Source organism: Pogoniulus pusillus, chromosome 7 (assembly GCF_015220805.1).
Source record: "Pogoniulus pusillus isolate bPogPus1 chromosome 7, bPogPus1.pri, whole genome shotgun sequence".
In the NCBI taxonomy this organism is placed as follows: Eukaryota; Metazoa; Chordata; class Aves; order Piciformes; family Lybiidae; genus Pogoniulus; species Pogoniulus pusillus.
The window spans coordinates 8782607-8798750 of record NC_087270.1 but is presented as its reverse complement, the minus strand read 5'-3'; the positions used below and the strand labels follow the sequence as shown (position 1 = coordinate 8798750).

Sequence of the window (16144 nt, the reverse complement as noted above, 5' to 3'; positions counted from 1 at the left end):
CCACCACCTCCCCGGGCAGCCCATTCCAGTGTCCAATGACTCTCTCAGTGAAGAACTTTCTCCTCACCTCAAGCCTAAATCTCCCCTGGCACAGCCTGAGGCTGTGTCCTCTTGTTCTGGTGCTGGCCACCTGAGAGAAGAGAGCAACCTCCTCCTGGCCACAGCCACCTGACCACTGCTGTAACTGCTAAAAGCCGTGCCATCTTTGGCGCCCTGCTCTGTGCTCATGAGAGAAAGTGCCTGTGCGCGCGTAAATTTTCTCCTATGCCAAGTTCGAATTAATGACAGCTCATCGATTGTAAGCGACAGGGTGCTTCATTTCGCCGGGCGCTTCGCAGCCCATCACCGCACCATAGGAGCGCTGCAGCCACTTCGCTGTGCCGAGTACGAAGCAGCGTGGATACGGCGCTGAGCACCGTCCCGGGCAGACCCCGCAGGCGGTAAAGCCTCCCTCAGCAGCACGGACCCCGCTGGCAGCCAAGGCGGAGCCGCGGCGCCGCTCCCCGCTCCGGAAGTCCCCTCGGCCGCCGAGGGGCCGCCTTCCTGCCTGCGCGGCTCCTCCTCCGCCCGGGCAATATGGTGGCGGAGGCGGCGCAGCGGCAGCCGTGAGCTGGGGCCAGCTCCATTCTCCCGCCTCTCTCCTTCCCTCTCAGCCGGCGGTGGCCGCCACCGTCGCTTCCCCGCCCGCGTGGCGGGCCTTCCCGACGCGGCAGGCGATGCGGTCGGCAGGGCTGCCGGGCGGTGTGTGAGCGCGGTGCCCATGTGGGTGTCCCGGTGAGGCCGGGAGGGCAGCAGGAAGATGCTGCTGTCGCTGGTGTTGCACACCTACTCCATGCGCTATGTCCTGCCCGCCGCCGTCATGATGGGCACGGCGCCCACCTATGTGCTGGCCTGGGGCGCCTGGCGTCTGCTCTCCGCCGTGTTGCCCGCCCGTTTCTACCGCGAAGTGGACGACCGCCTCTACACCATCTACCAGAGCATGGTGCTCTTCTTTTTCGAGAACTACACGGGCGTGGAGGTGAGCGGGGCGGGGAGGTGGGCTCCGGCCTGGCGACCCCGCGGGAGCCAGCAGCCTTTGGGCGGCGGTCGTCGATGGTGCCGGGCCGAGCCCGCTGCTCTGGGCCGGCCTCCCGGCCGACGCTGCCCCCTTTGCCTGCCAGGGCGCAGGGCCTGCCAGCCGCCATGTGAGGTCCGCGGGGAGGAAGGCGGCCGGCGGCAGGTGCGAGCTGCGGGCTTAGCCCGCTGCCGGCCAGCACTCCGGGTCCGCAAAGGACAGCATTTGCGCACGGCTGCGGCTGCACTTGTGGTGATGCTTTTCACGGAGTACTGGTGTTGTGTTCGTTTTGCAGGTCGGGAAAACGGAAGGGATGCGACACCGGTTGTGCTCTGCCAGCATTTGAGTGGCAGCCTCCTTTGAATCCTATGGCCTGTGCTGCACACGTGTAGGATTAAATTGTTAGCTGAAAAGGAAACTATAATCAGCTATAACTTACTTAATACACTTACAGGTTCTTAAATAAATAGATTACTTCAAATTATTAGAGCTCAGTTCTTATGGAGTCTACCCACTGCCAGTCTTTGGCCCATAAATTCAGACTCAGTCAGAGATTGTGATTATTCAGCATGTCAAAAAAGAATTTCAAGGTTTCAGGTCAGTAACATGGAATCTGAGTCTCTCATGTGACTAGAGAACTATTTGCACTTAATTCTTATCTCATGAAGCGTTACATGTTCAAAAAGCTACATTTTTATCTGCAAAGGAGATCTTCGGTTCTACATATAAACAAAAAATTGTTCAGTTGTGTAGAGGACAGGTGCTTGCTGTGCCTGAACTCGACTTTCAAAGTTATCTGAATATACAGAAGTGTATTTGAAGTTAGTGCCTGTAGGTGCTTGAGAGTGAAGAATTACAGGTGCTTACATGTGCATTGGCAGGTGACTGTTGGTACAAGTAAGACCTTCGTATTTACAGCTAAAGTATTTGTCTCAACAAAGCTGGTGAAGGGTCTGGAACACAAACCCTATGAGGAGAGGTTGAGGGAGCTGGGGGTGTTTAGCCTGGAGAAGAGGAGGCTCGGGGGGGACCTCATTCCTGTCTACAACTACCTGAAGGGAGGTTGTAGCCAGGTGGGAGTTGGTCTCTTCTCCCAGGCAACCAGCAAGAGAACAAGGGGACACAGTCTCAAGTTGTGCTGGGGAAAGTCTAGGCTGGATGTTAGGAGGAAGTTGTTGCCAGAGAGAGTGATTGGCATTGGAATGGGCTGCCCAGGGAGGTGGTGGAGTCACCGACCCTGGAGGTGTTCAGGAAAAGCCTGGCTGAGGCACTTAGTGCCATGGTCTGGTTGACTGGCTAGGGCTGGGTGCTAGGTTAGACTGGCTGATCTTGGAGGTCTCTTCCAACATGGTTGATTCTATGAATCTATGATAAAATCATCCCAGACTTCCACTGTTGAGCAGTTGTAGGCCTGATTTTATACCAACTCTCATGGAAATGCCCAAGGCCAGTTAAATAGATAGAAGGGTTGCGTGGTTTGATATCCATGTAAACAGAACAGGTATAGAACAGAATTGAGATCTTCTTGTAGTGGTGACAAGTTTTTGATTCAGCATGTCACTCTTGTAACTTCACTTTATGTCTTGTCATTTACTACTGTTTTTATTGTCAAAAAAGGGAAGAGGAAGTAGTTTATAGATTGTGTACTTAATGATTTAACAGCCTTCCTTTTTAGGTAGCATCTTCAAATACCTTGATGTGTAGTAACACACCTTGGTTGTTAGCTGCTGGAAGTAGCAGTTTAGTAGCTTCATTCAACCTACTCTGAGAACAAGAGTCAAAAATAAAGATCTGAATAGTAAGAGAAAAGTTATGTAAATTTCCTACAAATGATGTGCATACAGTACCAATCACTTAAAAGTTTGGTAGGAACTTTTAGGGAAAATATGCTTGTGACAAAGGTACAGAAAGGAAAATGCTAACCAAAAGAAGCAAGGCAGCCATCGTCTATTGACCTCTGTTTCCTTTTATTGCATTGATAAATCTTCATCCACACATGGATGGTGGGAGACAATACATGTGATCACTTACAACAATACTAAAATAGAGCTGTTTTGTGAGAGTAAGCAAGAGGTGATGTCAGGAGGAAGTGATATGTGCAAAGCTGAAATAAAGGATAACAAGTAAGAAAGCCCACAAAACCAATGTGACATATATGTTAGGATAAGTAAAATAATAGAATCGTAGGATCAACCAGGGTGGAAGAGACCTCCAAGATCATCCAGTCCAACCCAGCTCTATCCAGTCAACTAGACTATGGCACTAAGTGCCTCAACCAGTCTTAACTGAGACTGAAGGGTAAATAAGGACTTGAAAAATAAAATACTTATAGTGAGAAGTAACATAAAACTGTTCTAATACATGGGTCATTAAACTGGACAATATCCCCATTTGTTTGAAAAGGAGAAACAAGTTTTCTTTTCAGACCTAGTCTTAAAAACACTGAACATACTCAACTTGAAACTCACAGTGGAAAGTTAAGCGTGTGCCTGAGTGTTTGAGGTTGGGATGGTAACCTGAGAGCTACTGTGAACTGGCTGGTTTCAGGCATATAATTAGATGCAGACGTGTATCATCATTAAGAAACAGTGCAAGAAATGTGACTTGTGTGGCTTTGTAAAGGCCACTGTCAGGATTTAGCAACATTAAATCGTCTTGATTGCCATGGGGGGAGGAATTCAGCAGCTCTTTCAGGTCTATTAATTTATTCAATTGATTGAAGTGTGTTGGAATATTTTTTTGTGACTGGATAAATGACATGTCAACCTCATCCATCAGAATACTGGAACTTGTTGTGTTGTCTCACTGAAATCATCAGGATTATACAGATGCTTAAGTGCCTTACTGAATCAAAGCCTTACGTGTCTTTCTTAGCAGTGCCACTATTTCACACTGTGTAAAAAGTCTTTAGCATTATGTACTGCTTAGTATTTGTTTTTTACCCTGTATAAAAAGTCTTTAGCATTATGTACTGCTTAACATTCTTTGGTTCATTACACTTAGAGTATTTGCAGTTTTTCAGTACGGTGACAATAAGGCAAGTGTGAATTTTGAGAAGTCCAAGTGAGACCTTAATAAAGTTGGTTTTGATAATAAATGTAGAATGTTTTTTTTACTGAGTGAAATATTGATGTGTCTTGATAACTAGTTTGTTTTGTCAGGAAGTGATGATTGTCTGTATTAGTCCACTAAGTATCAAATTCTGTCTCCCCTTCACAACCATATGCACAAATGTATTTTTCTTCTGTTTTGTTCTCCCTGGCTAGGATGTTTTTAGCCAAGTTTATTAAAGCAGAAACTAATGCATGCTACAAAGGAATTTTGTCTCTATAGCAAATTCATTTCAGTTCTGAAATAAGGTGATAACCTGATCTGCATGACAGAAAATCCTGAAAGACTTAATAATACCCAAGTGTTTGACTTGAGGTCTAAAATAATTACAGAGCTGAGTATTTATGTTCTGGAGAGCATTCATGAAGTTTTTTACTTTGTCATACCCATTCCCCTTTTGAATCTTGGGTCAGACCTGTTTTGTTTTTTTTTTCACCAGAACAATTTATAAAGCTTAAGACAAGAGACCATGTAAGCCATTTGAGCTAAGGTGGAATCAGTTGAGGTTTTCTAGTAGTGTTAGAATTCCAGTAGTAAACTGGCCAAAATAACCCTTTTACTGTACAAGATTTGGCTGCATAAAATTGAAGAACCAATATTTAGAGTACAAAAAAAAAAAACAACCCAAAACACCCCAAGACAGCAAATGAGTTAATCTGGAGAAAGACAGTATGTATATATATATATATTTATGTGTGTGTGTGTATATATGTATAAGTGACATAATGCTATGTAAATTCATCAGTGCAATCACATTCTAGCAGATAGCCATTATTTTTATTAAGGAGCTATCAATACATTAATTCATATGTGACATTGTGATAGTGCTCTTTAGTAATCTCCAGGATTGTAAACTCATTAAAATGTGTAAGTGCAGTCTGTTCTAAAAAGTGGCATAGAGAGAATGGCTCTGCTTTGGCCCTGTCTTGCCTTTGATACAGTACAGTTGTGTTGCCTCCCACCTGGCCTGTAAGTAGGAGAAGGGCTACATGGCTCTCTTCTAGGAAGAGTATATACAAGATGCTTGAACTCTATAAATTATGAAGTGAGGTGCAATCCAAGTACTTTGGAGGACTTGCTTGTGCAAATGTTGACTTGACCTCAAGTTTCTAAAATATCAAGTAGTCTGTGAACTGTGTTTGTTACTGCTTTGTCTTTACTGTGTCTTAAACTTCTTACAGATAACGAACAGTTGCATCTTACCATAGAACATGGAAACCAAAATGACAGCAAATATGCCATGTAATCAGGACTTTTGAAGGGCTAAAAGAACTAGTAATTCAATATGATGAATGCTGTCATCTCTCTATGACCCTTAGCATCTTATCCCAGTTGCTGTCAGGGTGGTGAAATTAATGCCTATTGTGTTTGTGCACGTTTCAGATCAGATGAGAACTAGATGTTCTTCAGCTTTTTTTTTTGTTGTTGTTGTAATTGTGTTTGATACTTTGTATTGAGTGGTGTTGAAGAAATAATACAGAAATTACCACCCAGACTGCTTCCTAGAGGATCATTTTCCATCTGAAAGATTTTGACAATTGAACAAAAATCCATGACTAAATTAACGTGCATGGATTTTGTTCAGTGCTGAAGTGCTTCTGTCAGCTCCCTTCCCTACCCCCACTTCCTGCTGAATAGGAGGTTTTGGAAGTGGTGCTTTCATTAGAGGCATTATGAAATTCTGTTTTTTCATTGTCACTATGGGTCTCTGGAAGGTCCATGACAATTTGATGCTACCTCGGTGTAGCTTAGCAGAGCTGTAGTATTTCTAGATGCTGCAAGAGATCCCTGTTAATGCATTGCACTTTCTGGTTTGGTACTGAAGCTTGAACTTCCTCTGCCACAGCAAGGTTGAAAACAATTCAGAATTAGAGCACATTAATACCTTGCAGAAGCACTGTGCTGCTGGACTTTAAATGCTGCTTTTTTCTGTAGCAGAGCCTGGGGTCTTGATTTTGTAGGGAATTTGTGAGGAGAACTCTCTGCCTGAGCTTGAGATAGGTGCTTATTGTTCTAGCTATTGGCCAGTTTGCATTGGAAGGGAGGGTTACAAGGTCCATGCCCATCTTTGTTCCCAGGTCAGCAATCTACCCAGATGAGGTTATCATTACTACCTATTTTTCCTTTTGAAACTGTTCAGTCATCCATCAGGTAATTCAGGAGAATCCATGTTGGAATCTGAAAGGAAAAGAGGTGGCACAAATCTAGTGGCAAAGATAAGCAGCATGCTCCTATTAGGGAGGTGCTTCTGGCTGCTGTTGGCAAGATGTGATTTCCCATTGGAATGGGCTGCCCAGGGAGGTGGTGGAGTTGCTGTCCCTGGAGGAGTTCAGGAGGGGGCTGGATGGGGCACTTGGTGCCATGGTCTGGTTGACTGGATGAGGCTGTGTGCTGGGTTGGACTGGATGATCTTTGAGGTCTCTTCCAGCCTGGTTGATTCTATGATATATGATATGACATCTTGTGAGCCTGGTTCTTTCCTCTCTGCAGGGGGGGATGCATCATAACCAGGCTTCATCAAGGAATGGTGAAGGTTCACTTTCTAATTGCATTCAGTTCTTGGTAGGTGTGAGTGACAAATCCTGATTCCCCTTGACTTAAGGACCCATTTGCTGGGAAAATGCAATTACCTGAAGGTCAAAAGGAGACATCAATTTTCATCTTTCTGCAGTTGTATTTGGAAAGTGCTGGCAGTTGCATTTTGGCACGAGCCTGGTTTTACGTGCTTGAGATCACTGAGCTCACCTCCCAGTCTGGCATTGCAGGAGTGGGAGAGTTACTGGTGTGGTATGGGAGCTGAGTGGGAAGGCGCAGAGCTTCAGGCAAGGCAAACCTCCAAACTCAGGTAGCAGCTGAGCAACATCCAAGGACTTGCACTTTCCTAGTTTGTTCCATGTTGTTAACACCCACTCACGTTGCTGTTTGGCGAAACTAGATTAGCTGCTGAGAGGTTAAGATTATCATAACATGCCATTTATTTGCAGTGGTAGAAATAATGAAATAGAGGTCTTGGGGGAGTGATAGAAATTAGGTATTGGTGTGGTGCTAAGATTGAAAAGAAACTGGAGAGCATAGTGAAGTAAACCACTTTGGTGTGGTAGATTGCTGAAAGAAGCCCAGTGAAATTTTTCAGCTGTGCTGTTTGCTCTATGAATGGAGCCAATTTACTCTGGCTCACCTCATTAGAGATGCCAATGCACATCTGTCTCCAGGCACCTATGGCTTTTAAAGTATCCAACAAAGCCCTGTGTTACTGCAGCAGAAATTAAGTGATACCTGCTAAGCCTGAGGGATGAAGCTTTCAAATTGAGATGGGTACCTAATTTCAGACACTTATGTTCAACAGTGGGGTGAGGCAGCAAAAATAGATATATTAGGTATGTAAGCTTTGTGCTCTTTTCCTTTTTAGATATTGCAAAAGATGTATTTGTATATACTAATTTTTTTCTCTGTCTGCCTTTGGTTATCATTCTGAAAGTGAAAATGAAGTCCTTCATAGTTCTGGTTCATCAGAGTATCACTTAGAGTTCTGGTGTGCCACAGATTTGGCTTTGGGGCAATCAGTTGAGTACTGGTCCGAATCACCTCCAACTTCTTGGTCATGGTATGAAAAATAAAAGGACTACATTTAAGCCAAGGTCTGTTAGTATTTTTTTAAATCAGGTCCCAGCTATCTGAACCAAAGCTGCTGCTTGGGTTCATAGATGATAAGCTTCACCTGTAGATTTGTCTAGCATATATTTTCCAAATGGCAAGTCACAGCTGAATCTGAATTTTTTGTCAGCTTTGTCTAATGCAGTCTGCAGTTTAAAACTTATGTGTTTACCTTATAAAGTTCATTACCTATATTTCCAGAAATCCTAAAAAGTCAAGGGGGGAAAGCTAAAGAGTTAAAGGGCAAGTTTGAAGGCAGTTAGAAATTCTAATTCCAGATATTTGGCCAGGAAGTTTTACGGTCCCATGGCTTGATTTTAAAATCTTCTTGTTAAATACACTCTAAGTATCTTAAGGTTTTTAATATATTCAGTTCTAGATATAAGCTGCCCTGATTTTGCATAATCTGATAGATTTTAAAATAATAATGGTACTGATAACATTTTTTTTTAAGTTCTACTTTTTTCCTGTAAATCTCCATGAGTTGTACACACTTCCCTCTTTTTGCACTTAACTATGTTTTGGTAGCTAGTGGTCCATGGAGCTTCATAGTTCTCTTCCATGCCCTTTCCTTCTGCTTACATAATACGTCCAGATATTTTATGTAAGGATGACTGTTAATTGAGAAGTTTTTTCTCCTGGTACTCTACCATCAGATGCTGTTGCCAAGAGAAGACTCTATTCATAGTTAAACATTTGACTCTAATTGTTTCAAACTATTTACCTCAGGCTTACAGACTATCCTTTTTTTTTTGTCAGTTTTAGTTCTGCTAGATAAAGTAGGCTTAGATGTCAAGGATTTTGACATTGCAATTATGAGGAAGCATATCTGCTCAGGGGAAAATACTCTTTACTCTTTGTTCTGTCAGTTTGAATGTATGCTATTGAAGAGATTTGGGCTAAAAACCAGGGAAATTATTTTCTCCTTTTGTTCATTTAATTTTTGTCACATGTTACTTGTCATCTTCCCTCTTGTAACCAGCTCCTCAGCCTGAGATAGGCAACCATAGAGGTCATGCTAGTTTGATTTTCTTAAATAGAAATTTGGCTACCCATGCTTTGGTTGAGTCTGTGATTGAGCATGTAATTAGATGTGAAGAAAACCTTGATATTTTGGATTATTTTTAACTGTCTTGTGGTGGATGCTGTGGTTTTCTTCTCAAACTTATGGACTGGTTTATCTCCCACTACCTAACACCACTGGAGAATTTGAGTACATACATTCCTTTTTGTGTAAGCAAACATAGTGCCCAGGGCTGCAAGTGAACCGATGCACTCACTCACTGTGGTGGTGTGCAGGTATTAGGGTAATTTTAACAGTGACTATCTTTTGAGGCTGATTCAAGTTCACTGTGTTTGAGTTCGAGGCTAGATGAGTTCCAGCAAGCTTGCACATGTTCTCTTTTGTGTTGCAATTATTCCTTCACTCACCTTGAAAGTCCATAGTGCTTCAATTCTAAATACTTACTGAAGATGATGTGTAAAGGAAAATCGTCTAAGTCTTATTCCACAGTCACCAGCAGAGGACACAGAGCTTTCTTAATCACTCTTTTTCCCATGTGTGTAGACTCCTTGGTAACTTCATACCAGTTCCATCTGTGTTTGATACAAACACTTGTAGGAGTGTTGCAAATCAGTATCTAGTCAACTCCTGCTTGGAGTGCTTGGCATTCAGAAGCAGAGTTCCTATCATAAACGGCTCTTAACTAGAGGAACAATGCAAAATGCCACAAGGTTTCCTGCTCCTGGCTGATGCAAGGTGTGCAAAGGACAACATTTCCAGTATGCACTCAATGTTACCGAGACACCATAGCTGCTATTTTGGGAGGGATGTGATGGCATGGACATTATGTTTTTTTCCACTACAGAAAAGTAATAAAAGTCAACAATAGCTGCATTATGTGGGTCACTTTTTCCTTTCTTTTAAGAAAACTACCAAAAATCTGTGATACTAAACCTTAAGAGATGCCAAAGGTTTATTAAGGGAGGTTGTTTCGGTCCTAATCAAACAGGCAGAATACTTCCTTCCACTCTTGTGCTGAAAGGCATATTCAGGCTTTGTATGATATCAGGATATCAGATGTTCTGTGTAACCCTTCTTTTTAAATTTGATTTCATAAGCCATCTTTTTTTCATCTGTACTATATATATATATTTGAAATTTGTGCAGTACTTCTTTTTTAAAAGAAAATATTTTATTACTGGTACTTTATCATTAAAGTTATTTAAATACTCTGGCTTTCCCAAGTGGTCACTTACAGTCATTGTTGGCTGCTCCATGGTTTGTGCCACAGAACTGCACTGTAACCAAAAGCAAGTCGTTTGCAGCAATATCCAGTGACCTGTTTGGGCACTGAAAATAGGATTTATTCCGAAATTAGATGCCAAAATCTTAAAATCCTGTGTATGCTACGTCCTGCTTTGTCTCCAAGACTGAAACAGCGAAGTTATATAGATGGTTGGTTGGTTTTTAGATTCCTCATACAGCTAAGGATTCCAGGCAGGAATAAAGTAATTGTGTGTGCTTAAAGCAAAGCTCCTAATCCATGTATGGCCACGATCAGAATTCAGAAGAAACACTCCTGAATCTGCAGAGTACTGTGAAACTATATTTAATATATGCTAGCCAGAATAAGGACCTCAAAAAAGTTATTTAAACTAAGAAAAACCAAAAGGGAATAAATTGATACCTCTCTAGAGTTTAACAGAGAAGTAACTCAGCTTACAGAATACATCAGTTCTCTCTAAATACATGGATCACTTTCAGAAGAGAGAATCCTCCTCGCTCCTTAGTGAGCAGAGGGCAGAATAGGATTTAAGATGACTGGAGTGATTTGCTGAACTTAGTTTGGGACTGTTGTTTAAATAAGCACAAAGTAAACGAAATTGCCTGGACATACTTGGTATTGTGGAAACTTACTTTCTCTGAAATCAGCCTTTTGTGTAAATTGCATGTGCCAATTACGGATGTTTCCCAGAATTGCTTTGCTTTACTACATGCCCATTCTCTGAACAGTAATCATCACCTGAATCACCCTTTTAATGAGAAGTTGCAAAACTATGGATATCACTTGTTATTTGCACTAGTCTGTCATTACCTAACGTGGTTTGTAATGTCCTGCTCTAAATCACCATCTGAGGCTTTGGGGAGGGCTCTAAGGAAAGATGTGTAATGGAGGATTAAGTCCTGTACATCCCATTCCTCTGCAGCATCTGGCAAAGTTGCAGGCAGGTGGACATTGAAAACTAAACTAGTTCAGTTGAAAACACACATTGCTTTTACAGGATTGTGGGAGTTTTGTGCTCTTTTGTTTTTAGGATTATATTAACTTCTGTGTATATTCAGAATAATAGGGAATGTTGATATCATTTAGCCTGCTACTGTAGCTAGATGTGCTGTGTATATGCTCTTAACTTTTCACTTCATGAAGCTCTCCACTTCTGCTTTAAAATAAGTGTGGTAGTTACTTGTTGATATGGTTTCCCTCAATAAGCTAATGCCAGTGAAGCCTCTGAGATTTTTCTTCAGACAGCCTGCCTGCAGTGAAACTACTTAATTCGTTGTGAAACTCTAGAACTAAGCAACTAATTCCTTACAGCCAAATTATTTGCAGGTCTCTTTCATGCTCAAGTACTAAAAAAAAAAACCCAGTCAGATGTGCACAGAGTAAGAGGCTCTAAGGCTGTGTTTTTACTGACATAGATATTATAAGTTTCATTATACACATTTAATATTGCATGCTGATTTCAGAAGCAGTCTGGTGGTTGCATGTGGTGGTTTGTTCATGCAAGCTCCTCGCTTTCGCCATAATATTATATCCAGACTTCTTAATAAACAATATATATTTTGATGTACTCATAAGGTCACTGCATTTCCTTAAAGATTTTGTTGATTATGATTCTTCCAGAAGGAGCTCTCCCTTACTTCAGGGGTCAGTTGTCTTTAATTTGTCTGTAAAGCCACTGACACTCAGCATCAGAACTAGACTTTTGTACGTGTAATGCCAGTGAATTAAACATAACCATTTGTAACAGCTTGTTAATTTGGACCATTTGGAAAGAGGGATTTACATTACTAAAAGCCAAGGTGAATGCAGAAGCATACATGCCTGATACTTAACATCCCACTGTGTAGTTCAGCTCTTCATAATCTATATAAGTTGCTAATGCAGCCTTCTTACCAAAAGGAAATAAAATGGCAGCAGCTGTATTCTTTTAAGTTCTCTGCATTCTGATTCTAATGAATGATTTATAAAAGCAATTAATGTAGTTGAATTGCATATAGGAATCTTTCCAGTATTCCATTTAGCTCAGTCTTTTGGCAATGGTTTTGATCACTGAACCCCAGTACAATAGAGTACCTTTGAGTGAACTCTTCTCCTTCAGTAAAATGGATTGTATTGTGATTTTATGGTTTGATGCTAAGCCTAAGAAATAGAGTTCAGACTTGTGCAGTTATGTTTTGAGGAGATAGTCTCTTCAGTTAAAAAGGTTATGAGGTGTAGCAATAGTATGGCTATTACCTAGAATCTGTTTGTGATATAAAGGTGTTTTTAGGAAAAAAACAAACAAAAGTAAACCTTTTCTGTAAGATGTAGAGAAAAAGCAGTTTAAAAGATGGAAGTACTTTCTCCTTCTGTCTTATATTCTTATGTTGCAGGCAGGTGAAACCCATATCTGTGAAATAGGAATAAAAGTGTTTGTCTTCTGTGAAGGAAAGCAACTGTTAGGTTTACAGATGTCCTAATAAAAGAGTTACAGAGAAATTTGTCAGCACTCAGTACAAGTTTCCTATTTGCAGCCTGGCTTGAGCCTGCTTCTTGTCATAAATAGATTTTGTGATGTGAGGCACTTGCTCTAGAAGTTCAAAGGACAAATTATGTTTAGGTTTTTAGACTAAGAGAAAATTTAAACAACTTTCCATAAGGTGCCTTTAGCAGTGCTGCAGAAGTCATCTTGCACAGGGTTAAACATGAGCTTCAGAAGCTGTGTCTGGTGGTTGCATTTGGTGGTTTATTCATACAAGCACCACGGTTTAAGCACAAAGTTCTATCCAGGCTTTTTAACAAACATAAGAAATGCATTGAAGCATACTATTTGTTTTAAGACTCACTCACAACGTAGTAGTTCTCAGCTAACAAAGATACTCTTGTGCCAAAGAGCTGCAGTCCTAGTTATAAATGTAGACAGGAAGAACTAGCAAAACGGAGTGGTTTAAGGCAGTTGAATATATGAAGTTTGTATGGTTGTTTTTAAGTGAAGCCTTAATGTCTTGAATGGTTTGTGTCTCTCTTCTTCCAGGAGAGGGAAGGAACGTTCTGCTAATTATCCTACTGCTGTTGTCCTTTGCAATTGCTGTTGCCCTGATTGAAGCTGATGTTTTTTCTGAATGCTCCTTCTCCATAAAGGGCCCCAGTGAATTTTTTGAAGTAACAGCCAAAAAGAGAGTGGTAGGACATTGTATGAGGTGACCTGAGTTTTTACCATGACTAACCAGCTGTGTTGCATCTCAAGTAGAAGTGCCAGATCTGTTTGCAGGTCAGCTCCTAAAGTGCTCTCATTATCAGACCTATCCAATTATCATATTAAGAGGAGTTAGGTGTGGTCACCAGTTGACTTGCAGGCAGGTCTTCTGATACTTCTTTAGTTATTTTTGTCATGACCCTGTTCACTAAGCTGATGTAGCCAGGATGTGGTTAAATGATCTGTTGAATATTCTTTGGTATGTGCAGATTTCATAACTAAGAGGTAAAACTCTGGACTCCAAACTGTAATTGCCCACCTTGCTGCAGTGAAAACCTATGCAAATTGTGAGTTGCTTAGGTGTGGCTGCCAAGCAGACTGTTTTACATTGCTACGTGACCTACCACAGTAGCACAGTCATGAATGTGTTGCGGTAGAAGAAGCAGAGGCAGCCAGGGAAGCTTAAACTTGTGTCAACGGATCACCCAGGAGCTCCCATTTGCATGCCTACCACTGAATTAGTAAATTCTCCTACCAGAAGAACTTGTAACCTCTTGCCAATGCATTGGAGCTTCTCTTGGCCCCGACACTCTGAGATGTGTCTTATGCCTGCTGAGCATGTGAACAGGTTGGTGTATGGCCTCCAGAGAAGCAGGGTAACAGCCTTCCCACAGAAGGGAATCTGTTAGCAGTTTACTTTGAGACCTTGCTGAATTGAGTTTGACAGCACTGCTACGTAAACAGATCTGAAAGACCCGAATTAGCAGTAACTGTTGCTCATTATTGTGAACTGGGCTGCGAAGCAACCCGAGCATGGCTAAAAGCATACATCTGTACTCAAGTGATAATTGCAGTAAATCAGCTTTTCAGATATTTTCCTTCTGCTTGCTTTGGCTGCCTGGACTGCTCTTCCATTTAACATATTTTCTTTGCTTGACTTCACTGGGGGGGGGGGGGGTTGTGTTGTTATTTTGCGTGTGCGAGTGGTTTTCTGTGGTTTGGGTGGGGTTTTTGTTTTGGTTTGGGTATTTTTGTTTGTTTGTTTTCTTCTGTTTTTAACAAACCATTTCTTCAAGTGAATAGGTTCCCTACTTGCAGACAGGACATACATCTTGTCAGTTTTTCAAGCTGATAGACAGGTAGAACCTACCTGTGCTTGCAGTGTCTGGAATACTAGGGACCTTGTGTTACGAAAGTGAAAATTGCCTCCCAGCCACATCATGTACTGCTTCCCTGGTGCTGCCTGGTGACTGCCTTGCAAATGGGAATACCATTCTGTCTTGTGCTTTGTAGTCCCCAGGGACAGCACTGAGATTCTCAGACTAGGAGTTTCTGTTCTACTTATCTCTTCAGATTGCTTCAAAATGGGTATGCACCCAGACTGGCACTGGGCGTTTGTTTCTGCATTGCTGGTGAATCACACAGGTACTTGACTTCACTGTGTCCCCTGATCTATTGTGCAGCTACAGGCTTAGGATCCAGAGACTGCAAATTCTCTGCAGGAGGGAATTGTGCAAACTTAGCTGCAAAAAACATCAAGAAGTCAGAGGTTTTCAGGAGACCATCAAGAAGAGTACTGTCTGTGATGGTTTGGATGTTACCCACCCCACCACACTTTGGAAAATCACCCAGACTAGACTCAGTGGCTCTGGAAATTGAATAAAGCTTTGTATTTACAGTTTATCAGAATATAGGAGCAGATATTTACAGTATCTACAGTTATAGACAGAAATAGACAAGGTAAAAGGTAATACAGAAACACAACAGCCCTCCCAGAAACCTGAGTCCCCAGAAGGGCCTCCTAACCACCCTTCCACTACCCTAGATCTTGCCTTATTTTTAAGGTACTTTTGAGGGTCAGCCAGGGGGGTTAGGAAGCAGATGGATTAGTCACACAGACAGTAGGTTAGGTTAGGAGAGAGAAGTTCAGCCCCAGAGAAGCAGCAATTCTGTTATCTATATTTATGTTCTTGTTCTTATAAATCTCAGCAAGCCTATGAGTAAAGTAGACATCACCCTTGTTTACTTTTCACAGCCTGTAATCTAGTTGTTCTCACCAAAACATTCTAGCTAGCTTCAAACTAGCGCACTGTATCATGTCATTGTGCAGCTATAGTATACACTAGATGCTTTGGTTCACCTAAAATTATCAGATTGGTGGAAATTAAAGGCTTATGCTGCTTCTCCTGCTTAGCTGCCATCTAAGCCTTTGCTTAGGTGAATTCTTCAGACATTGTCCCAAAGGGAAAAAGACAATGTTTCTGCAAGGTTCAAAGCTCTTACTTGTTGGCTCTGTGCTGTGTAAGGTCTATGAAAATGTTCAGAATCATGGTGGTTCATTCTCAGAAGGAGATTTGTCTGGCTGCCCAGTTAAGCATCTCCTATGCAATCTGAAGAAGGCTCTAGAGAGTGCAGGTTGAACTTGCTATTCTGGTTGTAATAACAGTTGTAGGTTCGCAGCTCTCACTTCCTATCTGTGTACATCTGAAATGTGAATTGCTGTTTGCTGGCCTCCCATGAACTCTGTAAAGCCTTTCCTTAAGACTACTGACGTGGGCAGTGCCAAAGTGAATGATGCTCTCTCATCCTCTTAGGGTGAGCCATCTAAGCAAACAAAATAGAGTTTCTGGAAGTTTTTTACTCCTTTCTTTGCTTTGGAATAAAATATCCATGTTTTCTTGTTGTTGATGTTTAATAAGAACTAATTGTAAGTAGGACAATATAAGTTTTGTTAATATACATTTTGTACTTACACACAGCAGTGTGGCTCTGTGTTTTACCATTAGTAAGAAAGTTTTGGTCCATTACATGTAATGATTAAGACATCAGGTTGCACAATAAAATTGCTTACAGTAACAATGA

The 16144-nt window shown here is 41.8% G+C and overlaps 1 protein-coding gene across 1 annotated transcript in view; it reads left to right on the top strand.

The window, feature by feature from the left end:
• The first annotated feature begins 763 nt into the window (after positions 1–763).
• AGPAT5 (1-acylglycerol-3-phosphate O-acyltransferase 5) overlaps positions 764–16144 on the top strand; it is a 60640-nt gene continuing 45259 nt past the window's right edge. The window contains exon 1 of the mRNA XM_064145842.1: positions 764–1018. Coding sequence (XP_064001912.1) covers positions 800–1018 — 219 coding nt within the window. The 5' untranslated portion in view covers positions 764–799. The remainder of the gene's footprint in view (positions 1019–16144) is intronic.